This window comes from Amia ocellicauda, chromosome 10 (genome assembly GCF_036373705.1).
Source record: "Amia ocellicauda isolate fAmiCal2 chromosome 10, fAmiCal2.hap1, whole genome shotgun sequence".
Classification (NCBI taxonomy): domain Eukaryota; kingdom Metazoa; phylum Chordata; class Actinopteri; order Amiiformes; family Amiidae; genus Amia; species Amia ocellicauda.
In genome coordinates, this window is record NC_089859.1 from 18,514,197 (window position 1) to 18,532,577 (window position 18,381).

General features: G+C 42.0%; 1 protein-coding gene across 4 annotated transcripts in view; it reads left to right on the top strand.

The window, feature by feature from the left end:
- Positions 1 to 5,771: 5,771 nt before the first annotated feature.
- Positions 5,772 to 18,381, top strand: part of taf1 (TAF1 RNA polymerase II, TATA box binding protein (TBP)-associated factor) — a 62,326-nt gene continuing 49,716 nt past the window's right edge. For 2 of the 4 annotated variants that reach the window (XM_066715377.1, XM_066715379.1), the window contains exons 1-2: positions 5,772 to 6,068; positions 18,256 to 18,377. In XM_066715377.1, coding sequence (XP_066571474.1) covers positions 18,264 to 18,377 — 114 coding nt within the window. In that variant the 5' untranslated portion in view covers positions 5,772 to 6,068; positions 18,256 to 18,263. The remainder of the gene's footprint in view (positions 6,069 to 18,255; positions 18,378 to 18,381) is intronic. The other 2 variants (XM_066715376.1, XM_066715378.1) reach the window with 1 other exon arrangement.

Below are 18,381 nucleotides of genomic sequence, written 5' to 3' on the forward strand. Positions count from 1 at the left end.
CATAAATCAACCAATTGTCCTGGAGTCTTTTCACCCCCCTCCACATGTATTGGATGAGGACAGCAGACTGCACAGGTCAGGGCCCTGAAGTGCTACATGGAAAGGACTGCACACTTTTCTAGATCTGATCAGCTGTTTGTCTGCTGTTTCCAAACAATGACTGGGTGGCGGACGCTATCTGGCTCACCTATGAGACTGCTAAAGTCCCCATGCCTGAACACATCTTAGCGCACTCAACTAGGGGACAGACCATGTTGTGGGCTCTCTTCCAATGCACCTCACTAGAAAACTTGTGTGATGCTGCAAGCTACAAGAGCCAAACTATAATATAATAATAAGAACATAAGAAGAACATAAGAAAGTTTTATATAAGGCCATTCGACCCACTGTGCTCGTTTGGTGTCCATTAATAACTGAGTGATCCAAGGATCCTATCCAGTCTGATTTTAAATGTTCCCAAAATTTCAGCTTCAACCACATCATTGGGGAGTTTGTTCCAGATTGTGACAACTCTCTGTGTGAAGAAGAGGCTATTTTTCAGACAGAGGATTATGAAGGTGTTCAGGCAGTAGTGGCTGTAGTCCAGGTGAGTAAGAACCAAGCTAAGCAAGAAGATTGGATTACGTTTAGTCGAGATCTAAAACAGGATGTTTTAGGACAGGTTCAAGTAGAGATGAAGCAATTGGAATCCAATCTTATGAAGGAAGTGAAAGAGGAACTGCAACAATGTCTTGAGGAGACAGGAAGGTGAGGTAGGGACCTGGACAGTGGATGGCTATTTACTAGGGTGTGGTATGTCATGGATTAATCTGATGATTATGGGAGGCCTGTTTGTCACAGTTGTAAGCAGAGTGGTGATATAGCAAAGAGGTGTCGTGATGGGGAAAAGTCAAACCAGACTTTAAACTAGAACCTCCCACAGTCAGGGCCCAGATGGTGGCAAAGTTAGCTAGTGGTGTCCGAAGGGGTTTTTCTTGTGGGACAGTGTCCAGTCGCAGAAATCTTGATGGGTGGTGTTAAAATCCCTTGTAACTTGAGAACCAGTATCAATCAAACAACTCTTACAGAGAGCTATTTTAGAGAGAACTTTGAACCAACCAATTATAGCAACCAGTGAGCACTTTTAATTTGGTAGCAGCTAATGGATTGAAGATCCCTTATATCGGCTATATTGAGGTTGATTTGTTGGTTTGTGGGCAATTCATCTCAAAATGAGGGGTGTTAATTGTTAAAGATACTGGTATTAGGTGTTTACCTGGATTGAAAGGGATGAATGTCCTCAAATAATGTATGCATCTGCTTCTCAGTCAGTTTGGGGAGAATTATGGTAAAAATGCTCTGGGGAATTGTGCAGAGGTATTAGCAAACTGGGGAAGTGCTACATTTTTGTCATGATGCTGGGCAGATGGGATTTGTTTCTTGTTCCAGGAGAACAGCAGTGGAGATACAACTCGATCGGAAATGCTGGTGAACGCTTGAGCACGTACTCGTCCTCATGGGAAAGATTAAACATCAGGGTGTCTTTTCAGAACATGATAAGGATTATGGGAAAATCAGTCATTACAAATTCAATTAAACTAAAACATAGCAATTCAAAATAACACATTTTACAAATTCCAATTTACAATTTACACAGGCAAGTACAGTAATTGAGGTCCTACATCCTGGACGGTAAAAGCTAAGTGCTGTCAAGATGTAGGGTCACAGTCAAGGGCTACGGGAAAGGGAGCAAGGAGGAAAACAAATCGAAAACATAAGAAGCATAATAAAACTGTGAAGTGCTATCTAGCAGGGATAAAGGACTAATGTTAAAAGTACTGTCGGAAAAGATGCGTCTTGAGTAAGCGCCAGAATGAGGTCAAGGACTCTGCTGTTTTGACTTCGGTGGGAAAGTCGTTCCACCATTTAGTGGCCAGGGATGAGAAGGAGCGGCTCTGGAGGAAGAAGAGAGTAGAGGGGGGCAGAGTTAGTCTTCTGGCACCGGAAGACCGCAGTGGTCTGGAGGGGATGTATGGAGAGACGAGGACTGAAGGTAGCTTGGTGCAGTGTGGTCGAGACAGCGGTAGGTGAGGGTCAATGTCCCGGTATCGGGAGCCAGTGGAGGGAGCGGAGCAGTGGAGTAGCGTGTGCGAGTGGTGATAAAGTGGTACATGTTATCCCTACTGGAGATGCAGCACCAATCAGAGATCGTTATAGCCGAATCCCTCCAAAACTTTATGAGGAAGTACATGGGTTGTTGGATGATATGTTAATGAGTGGCATAATTAGGGAGAGCAGCAGCAGCTATAATCTTGGTTAAAAAGAAGGATGGTAGCCTTCGTTTTTGCATAGACTATAGGAAGCTTAGTTCAAAAACCCATAAAGATGCATAAACACTTCCCCGAATTGAGGAGTGTCTTCCTTGAAGAAATCTTTTCTCTTTTCTACTTGCTAGCTTAAAACTCGCTTGCTAGCTTAAAACATGGATGAAAAACGTATTATTGCGGTGTCTGGTTTCCCCATTATTTATGATAGAGATATAATTCTAAAAATGGATGCATGAAGAATGTTTCAGAGATTGTGGGGATCACGGGTGAGTGATACATGCATAACGTAAAACAAAGTAAACTGCTATTTGAACATTGACAAATCATTGACTTGGTATCGTGTTGATATGTAATACATTTTTAGTAGTGGAGTCACACAAATAATGAATACTTATTAATAATTGCGGAGACTGATGTTTTCCCTATATTTTCAGGTAGTAGTGGAAACTATAACCATGAACAGTACATCCCTACTTGATCCCTACCTGTTATTACACAAATAGGATAGTTAGACCACATGTGAATCATTTTAGTTTCCAAGAGATTTCTCCATACATGCAGAACAGCAGCAGCAGCAGTGCTTGTTCGCGGTCCATGGTGGAATAGGCAACCCGTGTTTGACAAGATCCCACTATTAATAGACAAACAATTGAGGGAATTGTTTATTTTTTGTGGGAATGCACCCCGTTTGTGCATTTAGGTTTGCCGTCTTTTTACTGTTGACATAACAAAGTAAAACGCTCAACTTCCTGGTTGTTGCTTGCATAAATTAGGAAGACACGCCCCCCTGAGTGGGCAGTGTGCACATAAGGGAGGGCTCTGCGACAGCGCGCCAGAGATTGAGCAATTTGCGAGTTGAGCGAGCGGGTGGTGTGCACATACCGGTGTGTGTGTGTGTACACTACCGGTCAAAAGTTGTAGAACACCTACATTTTTCCAGTTTTTATTTACATTTATGCATTTAATGTCTCAATGTACTCTGAAATTAAAGCCTAGAACAAATAAACAATTGGAGATAAAAAATAAATAATGGAATCGTTTTGTTTAACAAAATGTAACCCCTTAAGCTGACAAACCCCTCTGGTACCCTTAAAAGGGCACCAAATCCATGTGCTTCTCTAGAAGCAACACACACCCGTTGAGAGTTCAAAATGTCAAGATGGAAAACAGTGTGGTAATATCCAACGATTTAACATAATTTGATCTGAACTTCTCTGTTATGTGGATTAATCGTTAGGTTGTTCCGAACAAAACAAGCCTATGACCATCCGAATGAGACACCCCCCCGCTGACTGCGTGTTTAACCCCCGGGCTCTGAATGATGGTGGGGGACATGGAAACTGTAAATCGGATGTGTTTGAGAATCAAGAGAATAAGCTTTCAAATGATGTGCGCATTGTAGGAATACAGTGTAACTTACACCGATCAACCATAACATTATGACCACTGACAGGTGAAGTGAATAACACTGATAATCTCATTATCATGGCACCTGTCAGTGGATGGGATATATTAGGCAGCAAGTGAACATTTTGTCCTCAAAGTTGATGTGTTAGAAGCAGGAAAAATGGGCAAGCGTAAGGATCTGAGCGAATTTGACAAGGGCCAAATTGTGATGGCTAGACGACTGGGTCAGAGCATCTCCAAAACTGCAGCTCTTGTGGGGTGTTCCCGGTCTGCAGTGGTCAGTACCTATCAAAAGTGGTCCAAGGAAGGAAAAGCGGCGAACCGGCGACAGGGTCATGGGCGGCCAAGGCTCATTGATGCACGTGGGGAGCGAAGGCTGGCCACTCAAATAGCTCAAATTGCTGAAAAAGTGAATGCTGGTTCTGATAGAAAGGTGTCAGAACACACAGTGCATCGCAGTTTGTTGCGTATGGGGCTGCGTAGCTGCAGACCAGTCAGGGTGCCCATGCTGACCCCTGTCCACTGCCGAAAGCACCTACAATGGGCACGTGAGCATCAGAACTGGACCACGGAGCAATGGAAGAAGGTGGCCTGGTCTGATGAATCATGAGTTCAAGGTGTTGACTTGGCCTCCACATTCCCCAGATCTCAATCCAATCGAACATCTGTGGGATATGCTGGACAAACAAGTCCGATCCATGGAGGCCCCACCTCGCAACTTACGACTTAAAGGATCTACTGCTGACGTCTTGGTGCCAGATACCACAGCACACCTTCAGAGGTCTAGTGGAGTCCATGCCTCGACAGGTCAGGGCTGTTTTGGCGGCAAAATGGAGACCTACACAATATTAGGCAGGTGGTCATAATGTTATGGCTGATCGGTGTATATGCACAGGAGCTGCGCGTAACACTTCCAAATAATGCTTAAGAGGGTGTAGTAACACCCTATATAACTCTTTATGCATGTTGTTATGCCATTTTAATTATTGCCTTGAGGTGATTGGTGTGGGTGGAGTTCCTGGTGCACTTTCTTTCTTTCTTTTTTTGTTTTTTGTTTCCCTTTTAACACTAGAAGAGCTGACATTTCAAACTACCTACAAGCGCCAAAGCCGGTCACTGTAACCGATAGCTCTTTAACCACTGTGATATGATAATCAAACAAACCATCATATTAAAACTCAGAAGTTTTACTCATGAACATCAAATCTAACATTTACATAGCGTAAAACATTAACATTATTGCTTTAAATAACATCAAAGCACTAAACACGCACACTGCGACACCTGCACCGCCCGTAAGGGTCCTCAGGAGCAGTTACGCACCCCTCTCCAACAGCACGTGGTCGGAGCTCCCATGGATCGGATGGTGGTGGATGTGCAGGGCCCAAGTCCATTCTGCTGTCCATGTTGTGCTGGTCGCTCTTGACTATTTTACCAAATGGCCTGAAGCTTATGCCCTTCCTGACCAGTAGGCTGAGACGGTGGCCGATGCCATGTTGGAGGGGTTTTTCAGAAGGTTTGGAGTCCCAACACAGCTACACTCGGACCAGGGAAAGAATTTCGAGTCTAGGGTGTTCCAGGAGATAAGATTTTTTGTGTAAATGCAGCTAGAACACTGTAGTCCTATTTTTCTTCCTTAGCATATGGACATATAATTTACTGTATGTTTACTGTATACATACTGCAATATGCTGTTAGAAATGTATTGAGTCATGTGGAAATGTAAAACTATTTGTGTTTTTTGTTCCTTTCTTGTTTGATTATGATTTTGAGCAGAGAGTACATGATTTTGATTGCAGTGTTTAATTTTGCAAGATGTCTGTGGGGTTTGGGGAAATTGGCTAACTGTTTTGTGTTTAGAGTTTTTAATACATGAGATGTAGTTTCAGGAAATGTGTGTTAACAATTGGGGAAACTGTGAATGTTTTGGCAACACTGGTTAACAACCTGCTATACCAATAAAGCATTTTTTTAATTTGAATTTGAATTTAAGGTGAAGTTCCCTGCCGTTTTTATTAGGACCGCAGGGGGGCGCTGTGGAAAATATGGTGCAGTTATCGTGGAAGGAAGTCGCAGAGCATAGAGCTCGGAAAGTCGCTGCTGTTTGAAAGCCTGCAGTGTGTGTACAATGGGAAATAGGTAAACAATCCGAGATAATAAGTCTGTCTTCAGACCGGGGGACGGAGACTGACCCCCTTCCCCCTTCCCCCTGTGAGGACTCGCAACACAACCTGAACCAGGATCGGAATCAGTGAGGTGCAGTGTCAGGAGTCCTCCTTCCCGGAGACGCCTGTTGGGCGTTCAGGGAAAAACTCCAGCCCGGGGATTCTCGGCCTACAGTTGCTGAAAACTAAGGTAAAATGCCATTGGGTATTACATTATATATATATATTATAACCTAAATACAAATGAATGTATATAAATATATATAACAAAAACACACACACACACATATGGACTGATGTCCAGTCACTCGTTCATTATATCGCACAGTAAAGCAGCGACAGTTCGCGACACCCAGGAAGTTTTCTCTTCTCAGACGGAATCGAAGTGAACACCGTCCACCACCTGACTGGACACACGAGCCAGCGACCGGATCGCACTGTGTCGTTAATTAAAAATACGAGAACTGGGGCGGGACAGTCTTACAACACAACCCTTTTCGTCAATAGCTGCGTTCACGACACTTCTCAGCCTGGTAGATTGCAGACGGGAGTCTGCGTGTGACGTCATGGTCTGCGCAGACGGATCGTGCACAGCTCTGGCAGTGGAGCTGCAGTCTGGAGCAGAGCACCATGCAGTCGGTGCTGAGAGAAGTCAGGCCTAATCACAGAAGTTAATGCAATCGAAGTTCCCTTCGTGCTGCACCAGCTTCATACTTTACAGTGTAATCAGAAAATAGGCCATTTAATCAGTTCATATCAGATTGAGTAGCTTTACTACCCTTTAATAAATTCACATTTGTAGAATGTTTTATTCCTGCTCATTGTTGGGACACTTAAGGGTTAAATACTAAAATACTCATCAAATTAATTACAACTTTGTTTTTTGTACAATATTATATTTACACTGGTTTCGAATCTACATTAAATGTGTGATTTGAAAGAAGTACACATGTAAAACATTTTCTATGTGTTATGGATTTCCTTGCAACTTACAAATGCACATACTATGTGGAAATTAGGTTAAAATGTATATGTACACCACTAAAACATGCATATTATTTTATTGTTGAACTGACAATCTTTAAAATATGTTTCTGTTGTACTTAGCCATATCTAGCATGAAATTCATAAGATTCAAGGGTGATTCACACCCCCTGACTAGGTGGCGCTGGCACATGTAGTGAGGTCTGTTTCTGATTGAAACACACAATTTCTCAGACAGTGCTCGTTTATTGTTTTGAAGCCGCGGCTGCTCCAGCGCTGTCCCTTTCGGAAGCTGCACTGCTGTATAGTCTTTTTAGCCTGCGGATGCAACAAGGTATACTGTAGGATGGAGGCACCGCGTCTCATACAGGTTATTGGATTATATTTATCAATTAACTAAATACAAAGTGAGTGAACAGAAGAAAAGTCTACATCAAATCAATATTTGGTGTGACCACCCATTGCCTTCAAAACAGCATCTGTCACTCAAACGTAGTGGACCAATGGAGAGCCATGGCCTACGCCTCCCTCTAAGCCCCGCCCTCATGACAAAACCGCTCCAAAACTCATAAACGAAAAAAAAATCGAAAGCAAAGAAACTGGCGGCGAAAGCAAAGATCGCAGCATCGCAACCACAGACAGGGACTCTCGCTTTAACATTATTTCCTTTCAATTTTTTTTTTTGCTTCTGATATAATTATTTTTGTTTACAGTTCTATACATTTTGCTTTCGATTGTTTTATTTTTGATCTCAACATCAATTTTTTCTCAACTTTATATTTTTTTGTGTACAATATTTTTTATTTTGAATTTGTTACTTATGGCACTAATTTGAGCACATACGTCACCTACTCAAACATAATCTTATTACGTACATTGCTGCTGCTGTGTCCAAAACTGGTGTGTAGCCGCCATATCCTTTTTGATTTTATTAAGTAAGCTTTTGAAAATACAGTACACAAAATAGATGATTTGTTTATTTATTTTACTTAAGCGTTGTTAAATTCAGTGTGTATTTGGATGTTCTATTGTTATCAATATTATTATAGTTATTGTTTTTGATTTCTTACATTTTGGCTGAATTTGATGTAATGATCCACTCTAACTGCATATCAATGAGTTAATTTTCCTTGCATTGTCATACATTTGCTAGGAGTTAACGTTCCCTGAACCATGTTATTGAAATGCAATTCTAATTAAGCTGTGTAAAAGCCTTATTGATCACCTTTTAATTGTTTTTTCTCGTTTAACTTAATGGAACAATCATAAAAATCTATTAACTTACAGCCCACTTCGGGATTCGAAACCACTTAGCCATTGTGCCAATGGAGATTAGTATTAAAGCCTGAAACCTGTTTTAACTAGCTTACAGCCACCACAGATAACTTAATTAGTTGCATATAACTCCACTATTGGAATTAGTCACAAATAAATCTGGAAATAATAAGAAATATATATATATATATATATATATATGTGTGTGTGTGTGTGTGTGTGTGTGTATATATGTATATTCTATGGCTCTATGATAAGTGTATGCACTCAAGGTTATGGAGAATGTATAAGGGGGCAAATTATGTCTGTGAGGCCTGTCACCCTCAAGCATATCTTTGCCTGTGTCAAGTTTGCTGTTGCCAGGTGTACAGTGCAACATTACTGTCCAAATTATTATTATTATTAATAATAATATTTCTTAGCAGATGCCCTTATCCAGGGAGATTTACAAAACATAAGAGCATTTTAAAAGTGCTGTACAGTCTAAAATTACAGATCAAAACAGTACACATTACAAGTTCAAAATGTGTATAAGTGCATAAGAAAATATACAGTTATTACAAGTAGACAAGATGTGAAGTCATAGTTAACTGCTCAGAGGAAGGGGACATAGGGGCAATCAATACGAGTACTAGCAATGACCATGGACACACTGCATGCTACCAACGTTTCTTATGTATGTATATGTGTATGTATCTACAGTGAGGGAAAAAAGTATTTGATCCCCTGCTGATTTTGCCCACTGACAAAGTAATTATCAGTCTATAATTTTAATGGTAGGTGTATTTTAACAGTGAGAGACAGAATGACAACAACAAAATCCAGAAAAACGCATTTCAAAAAAGTTAAAAATTGATTTGCATGTTAATGAGGGAAATAAGTATTTGACCCCTTCGACTTAGTACTTGGTGGCAAAACCCTTGTTGGCAATCACAGAGGTCAGACGTTTCTTGTAGTTGGCCACCAGGTTTGCACACATCTCAGGAGGGATTTTGTCCCACTCCTCTTTGAAGATCCTCTCCAAGTCATTAAGGTTTTGAGGCTGACGTTTGGCAACTCGAACCTTCATCATCCTCCACAGATTTTCTATGGAATTAAGGTCTGGAGACTGGCTAGGCCACTCTAGGACCTTAATGTGCTTCTTCTTGAGCCATTCCTTTGTTGCCTTGGCTGTGTGTTTTGGGTCATTGCCTTGGCTGAGGGAAGGAGGTTCTCACCCAAGATTTGACGGTACATGGCCCCGTCCATCGTCCCTTTGATGTGGTGCAGTTGTCCTGTCCCCTTAGCAGAAAAACACCCCCAAAGCATAATGTTTCCACCTCCATGTTTGACGGTGGGGATGGTGTTCTTGGGGTCATTCCTCCTCCTCCAAACACGGTGAGTTGAGTTGATGCCAAAGAGCTCAATTCTGACCACAACACTTTCACCCAGTTCTCCTCTGAATCATTCAGATGTTCATTGGCAAACTTCAGACAGGCCTGTACATGTGCTTTCTTGAGCAGGGGGACCTTGCGGGCGCTGCAGGATTTCAGTCCTTCACGGCGTAGTGTGTTACCAATTGTTTTCTTGGTGACTATGGTCCCAGCTGCCTTGAGATCATTAACAAGATCCTCCCATGTTGTTCTGGGCTGATTCCTCACCGTTCTCATGATCATTGAAACTCCACGAGGTGAGAACTTGCATGGAGCCCCAGACCGAGGGAGACTGACAGTTATTTTGTGTTTCTTCCATTTGCGAATAATCTCACTAACTGTTGTCACCTTCTCACCAAGCTGTTTGGCGATGGTCTTGTAGCCCATTCCAGACTTGTGTAGGTCTACAATCTTGTCCCTGACCTCCTTGGACAACTCTTTGGTCTTGGCCATGGTGGAGAGTTTGGAATCTGATTGATTGATTGCTTCTGTGGACAGGTGTCTTTTATACAGGTAATGAGCTGAGATTAGGAGCACTCCCTTTAAGAGAGTGCTCCTAATCTCAGCTTGTTACCTGTATAAAAGACACCTGGGAGCCAGAAATCTTGCTGATTGATAGGGGATCAAATACTTATTTCCCTCATTAACATGCAAATCAATCAATAACTTTTTTGAAATGCGTTTTTCTTCATTTTTTGTTGTTGTTATTCCGTCTCTCACTGTCAAATTACACCTGCCATTTAAATTATAGACTGATCATTTCTTTGTCACTGGGCAAATGTACAAAATCAGCAGGGGATCAAATACTTTTTTCCCTCACTGTATGTAAAAAAAAAAAAAAAAAAAAAAAAGACTTAGGAACTTGTTCTGGTGCAGAGCACACAGAACCATATATAAAAACAGACTTTGTTGACTGTGCGCTGGAATGTCACTGTTCCCTGAAATAGGGCCACCCTTTTCAACGCGTTATGTTGTGCAGCGCACAGCTACGAATATGGCAGGAATCGCGCATACTTTCAGCTTTAATTGCCTTGCATGCAATTAAAGGCTGAACGATGCAGAATGGATTGCGCTGTGCAAAACAGGATTTTGAATATGGCAAATAATGCCCATTTTTGTTCGATAGCCATGTGTGCCTCACAAACCCCTCTGTGCGTTGCGCAAACCCTACAAATATCTAGCCATTGATGTGTGATGAAGTACAGATCACATATTCGGCGCAGAATCTGCTCATCGAACTCACCCATTGATTCTGCCACCATATGTGGCACGAGAGGCAGATGTTGAAAACTTAAGGTGGACCTGCGTCATTGAAGTTAGTTCAGCATGAAACAAAATACTAAAGTCTAGTGAACTCACGGCATTGTGATACAATTAAATCATGGGGCAATAATCATTTGTACATTTTTTTTCTTTTCTTTTTACACTAAATGCTGCTCTCTAGGTGGACGAGTAATTCATATTTGTCACTAGCCCTGTTTTCAAAATACTTGCCAGTGGCAACCAGGCGACCATTCATTTCCAGCCGTGTGTGTGCGCGCGCTGGTATATACTAGGTATTGATATTACAGTTGAACAATGCTGAATGGGAATGATAAATATATAAATAATAATAATAATAATAATAATGTATTTATTGGCAGACGCCCTTATCCAGGGCGACTTACAACATAAGTGCAAAACGAAGTGCAAAAATACAGTTAAGTACAAGGCAGCAATCATTACAAATTCAATTTAACTAAAACATAGCAATTAAAAATATAATACATTTTACAAATTCCAATTTACAATTTACACAGGCAAGTACAGTAATCGAGGTCCTACATCCTGGATGGTAAAAGCTAAGTGCTGTCAAGAGGTAGGGTCACAATCAAGGGCTACGGGAAAACACAAGAAGCATAATAAAACTGTGAAGTGCTATCTAGCGTGGATTAAAGGACTAATATTACAAGTACTGTAAGAAAAGATGCATCTTGAGTAAGCGCCGGAAGGAGGTCAAGGACTCGGTGGGCAGGTCGTTCCACCATTTAGGTGCCAGGGATGAGAAGGAGCGGCTCTGGAGGAGAGTGGAGAGGAGGTAGAGTTAGTCTTCTGGCACTGGAGGAGCGCAGTGGTCTGGAGGGGATGTATGGGGAGATGAGGGACTGAACGTAGCTTGGTGCAGTGCGGTCGAGGCAGTGGTAGGTGAGGGTCAATGTCTTGAACTGAATGCATGCCGGTATCGGGAGCCAGTGGAGGGAGCGGAGCAGTGGAGTAGCGTGTGCGGATCGTGGCAGAGAAGAATACCAGAAAAGCCAGAGAGTTCTGGATGAGCTGGAGCGGGCGGGTAGTAGTTGCAGGCAGGCCGGCCAGGAGGGAGTTGCAGTAGTCCAGGCGGGAGATGACCAGGGACTGGACGAGCAGCTGAGTCGAGTAGTCGGTGAGGAAGGGACGGATCTGGCGTATGTTGCTCAGGAAGAATCTACAGGTGCATGTCAGCGTGGTGATGTGCTGGATGTAGGAGAGAGCAGGATCGAGGGTGACTCCTAGATTTTTTGCGGAAGAAGAAGGAGAGAGTGTGGTGGATTCCAAGGGGATCGAGATGGGGAGGTCAGCGGAAGGTAAGGAAGAGTGGGGGAAAAACGTGAGATCCGATTTGGAGAGGTTGAGCTTGAGGTGGTGTGAGTGCATCCAGGCGGAAATAGCAGACAAGCAGGAAGAGATGCGAGAGGGGATGAGAGGGTCGGAAGAGGGAAAAGACAGGAAGATCTGGGCATCATCAGCGTAGAAGTGGTAGGAGAAGCCATGGGAAGCGATGAGGGGGCCCAGGGAGCGAGTGTAGAGAGAGAACAGGAGCGGGCCCAGGACGGAGCCTTGGGGAACGCCTGTGAGGAGAGGTTGCAAGTTCAAGTGAAGAATTTTCAAGGCGGACGCCATCTGCCCTAACAGTTTTTGGAAGTTCACCAGCTGGAGAGTCGATGCCCTTCTGAATGACTCCAGGCATTTCTCCAATGACTCGATTAGTCTCTGGACAGGTAGGCAAGCATTTTTTGAGAGTCCAGCTTAATTGCCAAGAAGCGAACCATCTGTGCGGGTTCGAGGAAGCTTGGAGTCTGTGCACACCAGCCAGTCATCCAGGTAGTTCAGGATCCTTATCCCCTTTGTCCTGAGGGGGGTCAAGGCTACGTCCATGCACTTCGAGAATGTGCAAGGAGCTAGTGAAAGGCTGAACGGCAGCACATTGAACTCATACACCTGGTCCTGGAAGGTGAAGCGCAGGTACTTCCTTTGCGCTGGGAGAATGGGGATGTGGAAGTAAGCATCCCGGAGGTCTTTTGACCACTCGCCCAGCCGTACAGACTGCAGGATACGCTGCACAGTCAACATGCGGAAGGGTCTTTTCTTTAGAACATTGAGGCCCCTTAGATCAAGAATGGGCCTGAAGCCTCTGTCCTTCTTTGGCACCAGGAAGTACCCTGAGTAGAAGCCTGCTCAAGCCTTCACAGTAGTGGTCAGCACCCCCGTGAAGGGGGGGTGCCAGAGTGGAATTGGAGGGCGTATCCGTGGGTTATCGTCGTTCGCACCCTGGAGTCCTGGGTGAGTCCAGTCAGTCTGTTCGGCGGGGGTGGGGTTGGTGATGGCAGCTGTGTCCCTTCAAGGGTCTCCCTTGCCCTTAGGTTTCTGTTCTTCCCTCTCGCCTGCCTGTTGTTGGGAGCCCCAGAGGCACTGCTGTGGCTGCCGTCTAGGTTGTTGGAGATCAGTGTATTTGGATGCTGTCTCCTTTGCCTTTGCCGATTTGTTCGATGGAGAGGTCCACTGTCTCGCCGAATGTCTGACCCGGGGTGATGGGAGCATGGAGGAGGACAGACTTCTCCTTGTCCTGGAGCTTAGCCTGTGTCAACCACAGAGGGCGTCTGGCTGCTACTATGGCTGTGAGGGACTTCTCCATGGCCTTTGATCAAATATGTCCGACCCCGACGGTGGTGGTGGCAGCTGAGGGAAGTCACACCACCACGGTGTTTGGCATCTGCTGCTGGGAGTCCAGCCTATGCCTCATGTCCCCAAACTGCCTAAGCAGTGTTGCATTCCCTTCCGCTTCCCGTCTCCTGCGGCGTGGAGGAGTCCATGGAGTGGAGTGTCTGGACGACCTGGAGCGGGACCGTCTCGCTCTCGGGGACCTTCATCTGGGGGAGCGCGCTCTCCTCCCGGGAGAGTGCCTTTCGAGGAGGCGGAAAGGGAGTGATAGACTGCACCCTCGCTGGTGAAGCTCATGAGGAAGAAACACTTGCAGGGAGTCCGTGCGTAAACTTCTCAAATTACCCTTGTAAGAAAAGCATTGCTTGCAAATGAAACGGAAAATCTTTCCTTTGAATCCATTTTGAATCCAAAGCTAGACTGTAGTTTTTTAGAGGCTTGGAAACCTCCAGTTTGTCCGCAAATACTATACTGTAGCTCTCCTGATTTGATATCTATAATTTCACACTAGAAACACAGGGCTGCTCAGTTTGAATGACATACCCGTTTCTTACCTCTGTGAAGTTGGCATCCCATATGTTCAGAATATGAATAAAAATATATGCATTCATCTGTGCTGCATTTGTCCTGGTTTGTGCTGCAAAAATCATTTTTTACTTGTTCCTGAGATATTAAAGATTATATTTTATAAGCAGTGATGTCACTCGGCACCCCATCAACCTCCACATTGCACCGAAATAGTATCTTTTGTTTGTGCTATGTTTGTGCTGGTTTGTGCTGTTAACTCAAGAACAACTCAAGAAATAAAATAGCACAAATGTTTCTTTTAACGGCACAGACCAGCACGAATGAAAGAGACTGCGATGTGGACATTGATGGGGTGCTGAGTGACCTTATAAAATATAATCTTTAATATCTCGGGAACCATACCGGCACAAACCAGAACAAACAAATGCATATATTTTTATTCATATTCTGGACACATGGGGTGCCAACTTCACCGAGGTCCTGTACTTGACCTGTTGCTAAGTATATGTATTAAATATGCCAACTGTGTTTTAGCTGCATAAACACAAATCAAGTTCATGTCCTTGAAAAACGCATGCATTGTATAGCATTACATGTCTTGCAATTGTAGTCAGATGCCACAGTTCCACTGGCTTAAGCGTCTGTGCCATGCCATGTCGCGCTGGACGCTTTTTTGTAAAACCAGGCCATTGTAGCTAGTCCGTCCCTGTTGTGGGAGGAGCAGAGCGATTGTGGGTTTGGTTTGTGTGGACTTTTGTGTTTATTTTAATCTTTATGCTTTACATGAAGACAACATAATAAATACACATTTCTGTTAAGAGATATTAGGAAGAGCTAAACGTGTATAGACAACATTATATTCAGACAAGCATTACATTACCATAAGAAAACGTTTCCATTTGCAACAATAAAATAATGATTTGCTATGTATTATTATTGTTATTATTATTATTGTAATCATCAAGGTATGTGCTAGTAGATATGCATTTTAAATGGCACAACTTGACTCCCTTAACTTATTACTCTTACTACAGATTTGTAACTGCAAACGCACTGCACTTTTTGCCGTATTATTTTTAATTTACTTATCAGACGCCCTTAACCAGGGCAAGTTACAGTTGAAACAAAATACACACGAACATTTCACGATTAATAATACAGTAACAGCCTCTAATGTTTTAGATGGAAACCCAGGTCTGCTGTATTTATTTATTTATTCATTCATTTAACTTTAACTAAACGTTAACTAAATCGTGTTTGCCGTCATACTGATTTTCTCTGCGGGGCTGTTATACAACAGACCTGCAAACCATCCACAGGACAACAGCCTGAAACACCGTCCAGTTGTTCATAAAATATTAATCATATTGGCTGCAACCGATCCGATTTATTATCCTTCAGTTTATTTTAACCAGTCAAGGCACTGCACCGGATCCTGTGAAATCCTTGTTCGGCAAGTTTTTAATACACTCGGATATTAACAGTTATTAGCAGTTATTGTTTCTGTATGTGGTTTTCACTCCATGCTGCTAATAAAACTAATTTCTTCGTGATCCCACACAACATAATGTAGCTGATCTCTTCCCTGTCTGTCTGTCTACTACAAGTCAAGCACACATCTCCGCTTCTGAAAGTGCAGTATTTCCTTAGTGGGTGTGAAGGAGGCGTACGACCACATCTGGCAGCAGATAGTTAACCGTCCACAAAACCATCCAGATTCTTAAGCCAGTGGAAACACCCGTTTAAGCATCTGGACGCAGATTCAGATTGTAGTCAGATTGAGTGGACACTGCAAATGATTACGCTGCAAATAAACAATGGTTTCAATTATTGGTTTTGACTGTGCAGTGTACATGTTTAGAAAAAAACAAAAACGCTTTGATATTATTTATACCAATCATTTTAATGTTTTATGTTCATATTTACATTTAAATACCCTACTCCATTCGTGCTAGTTTTATTCGATTGGTTGCCTTTCATTATTGTACCACAGCATGAGCTATCTGTTAAAATGATGTTTTGGCTCTTGTAGCTAGTTCAAAATGTCTGCGCTTCTAGTGTTAACCGTATAATCATTTAATTAAAGAAAAAAAAAATCTGCTTGATTTTAACTAGAGAACATTTTGATCGATTAAGTAGGCCTAATTAGTTGATTAATAGACCTGATTAATCGAATCAGCCCTAATAAATATGTATATGTATACATACAGTATTAATTACTGTCACATAACAACAGCAACACAAGTAATAGTAATCATGCAACTCATGCTCTGTAAAAAAAAAAAAAAAACAGATTGAGGCAGATTTACCACATCCGGGTTTATAGTGGTGTATTTAACATCTGTTCTTGCTATGCAGGTACGTTTCCTCGCTATGGCAGTTGAGTTTCAATTCGAAATTCTGCCTACCAGTACAGTAATGTATAATGTGATATCACAACATGTTGTTGTTATAAAAACATAACGGGTTGCACCAATTGCTTTTCAGTTTATAAAAATTCAAAAACTTTATTATTCTTTAATTATATACAAATTATATAATCAGGGTTTCCTGAATGTGTATAGGCAAGGTGGTCTGATACTGAATTGTCCAATGTAGGAGGGGAGGTGCGATCAAGTACTATAAGGGGTGCTTGCAGGTCTGTTTAACCTGTGGCGAATGAGAATGGGGGGTAGAACATGTGCACATGTGCTTTAAAGTTTATTGTTTTTTCTTTAATGCACGGTCTGAATAGCGCCGAGGGAAACTCTGTATAAATACAAATCCGTAATTGCTAACTGTTTTTAGTGTGTAATTCAAACATTGAATTATATTAGGTAACTTTATTATTTCTTTCATTTGCTTCCCTTGCTGTTAAAAAAGGTTAATATAGCAAGTGTAACATTGAAGATCGTAATCCCATGAACCTATGATTGTAAAACAAACATGCAACTTCATGGGCAGCTGTATCTCCTGATTCACGACCTCAAATCTACTCATTTACTAACATCAATACAAATCATTTAGATAGTAACACACCACCGAGACATATTTGCTCCTTCCTCTTCGGAGGCAATTGGCCACATAAAAAAAATGATTGACTAAATGTATTCTGCCGGTGATTGTCCGCATAAATGCTTGACAAGCATTTTCCTGCAATGTGATTGGCTGTGTAAAAACATTGATTTACAGTTATTTTATTATTATTAATTTCTTAGCAGACTTACAAAATATAAGAACAATACAAAGTGCACTAAGTTACTCCTCCCACATTCCAAAAACTTGATACTTGTGATACAAGTGTTTTGTATGTTGCACAAAATAATATCTCGAATATATCGCAAAAACTGTATATATTGCCCAGCCCTACCTTAGGGCCCAATTTTGTAGCTGCAGTGCCGTCACATTGTCACTTCAACCCTGTTCTCCCTCTTCACTTGGATCACCTTGTCCTGCAGCTGTTGTATCAGAGAGTTGGGCCAGTGAGAGCTCTCTGAACTCTGAAAACTCAATTTCTAACAGAGATAGGCTTTCCCTTATTTGCTGGATAGAACTGTGTTTTTGGGGGGTAGTGGGCAGATTTGGAGCTTGTGCTGTCTGAGTTGGGGTTATTTGCAGTTATATTTTCAGGATCAATGGCCACTGTGGTTTGAGCAGAGTTTGTGCTGAGTTGGTGCAGTTTTACATTTTACTTCCTCAGGGTACAGCATCTCTCTGCTCTATATGTTTGCACTGGTATCAATGGCAACCATACGTTTAAATTTGAAACTTAAAATCTTCAAACTTCCAACTGTCACTTGAGCTTGAATCTTGTTTATAAACCTTTTTTAAACTCAGTGTTGTATTTTTATGTTGTATTTTATATTTAATACAGTATTATATATTATGACACAATTATTAGTTTTATGTAATTTACTTATTTAATTGTTCTACCCGTAGGCAAGGCCTTTCACCTCTGTCCTTTTATCCTGTTTTCCTTTATCTTGCTTCTCTTCTTTCTTTTTGTTTTACTTTTTGTTTTTCCTTTTGTAATTCCTGGTAATCTTCCGTGTTTCCAGTTTTTCAATTGTAGAATTTTCTCAGTTTTGTTATTTTTCCTGCATAAATATTTATTATTAATATTAGTAAAGTTAAGGTCAGTATCGTTTTGAATGATAAATGCTTTTTTTCATTTGACTTAATTTAAATAATTAACATATAAAAGGTTTTAGGAGCTCATCTTATATTACTCTCTCTATCTCTTAGTCTCCGGGATGTCTGACTCTGACAGTGATGAGGATCAGGACCGGCCTTTCTCCCTCACAGGCTTCCTGTTTGGGAACATCAATGAAGATGGACAGCTGGAGGACGACAGCGTGCTGGACACTGTGA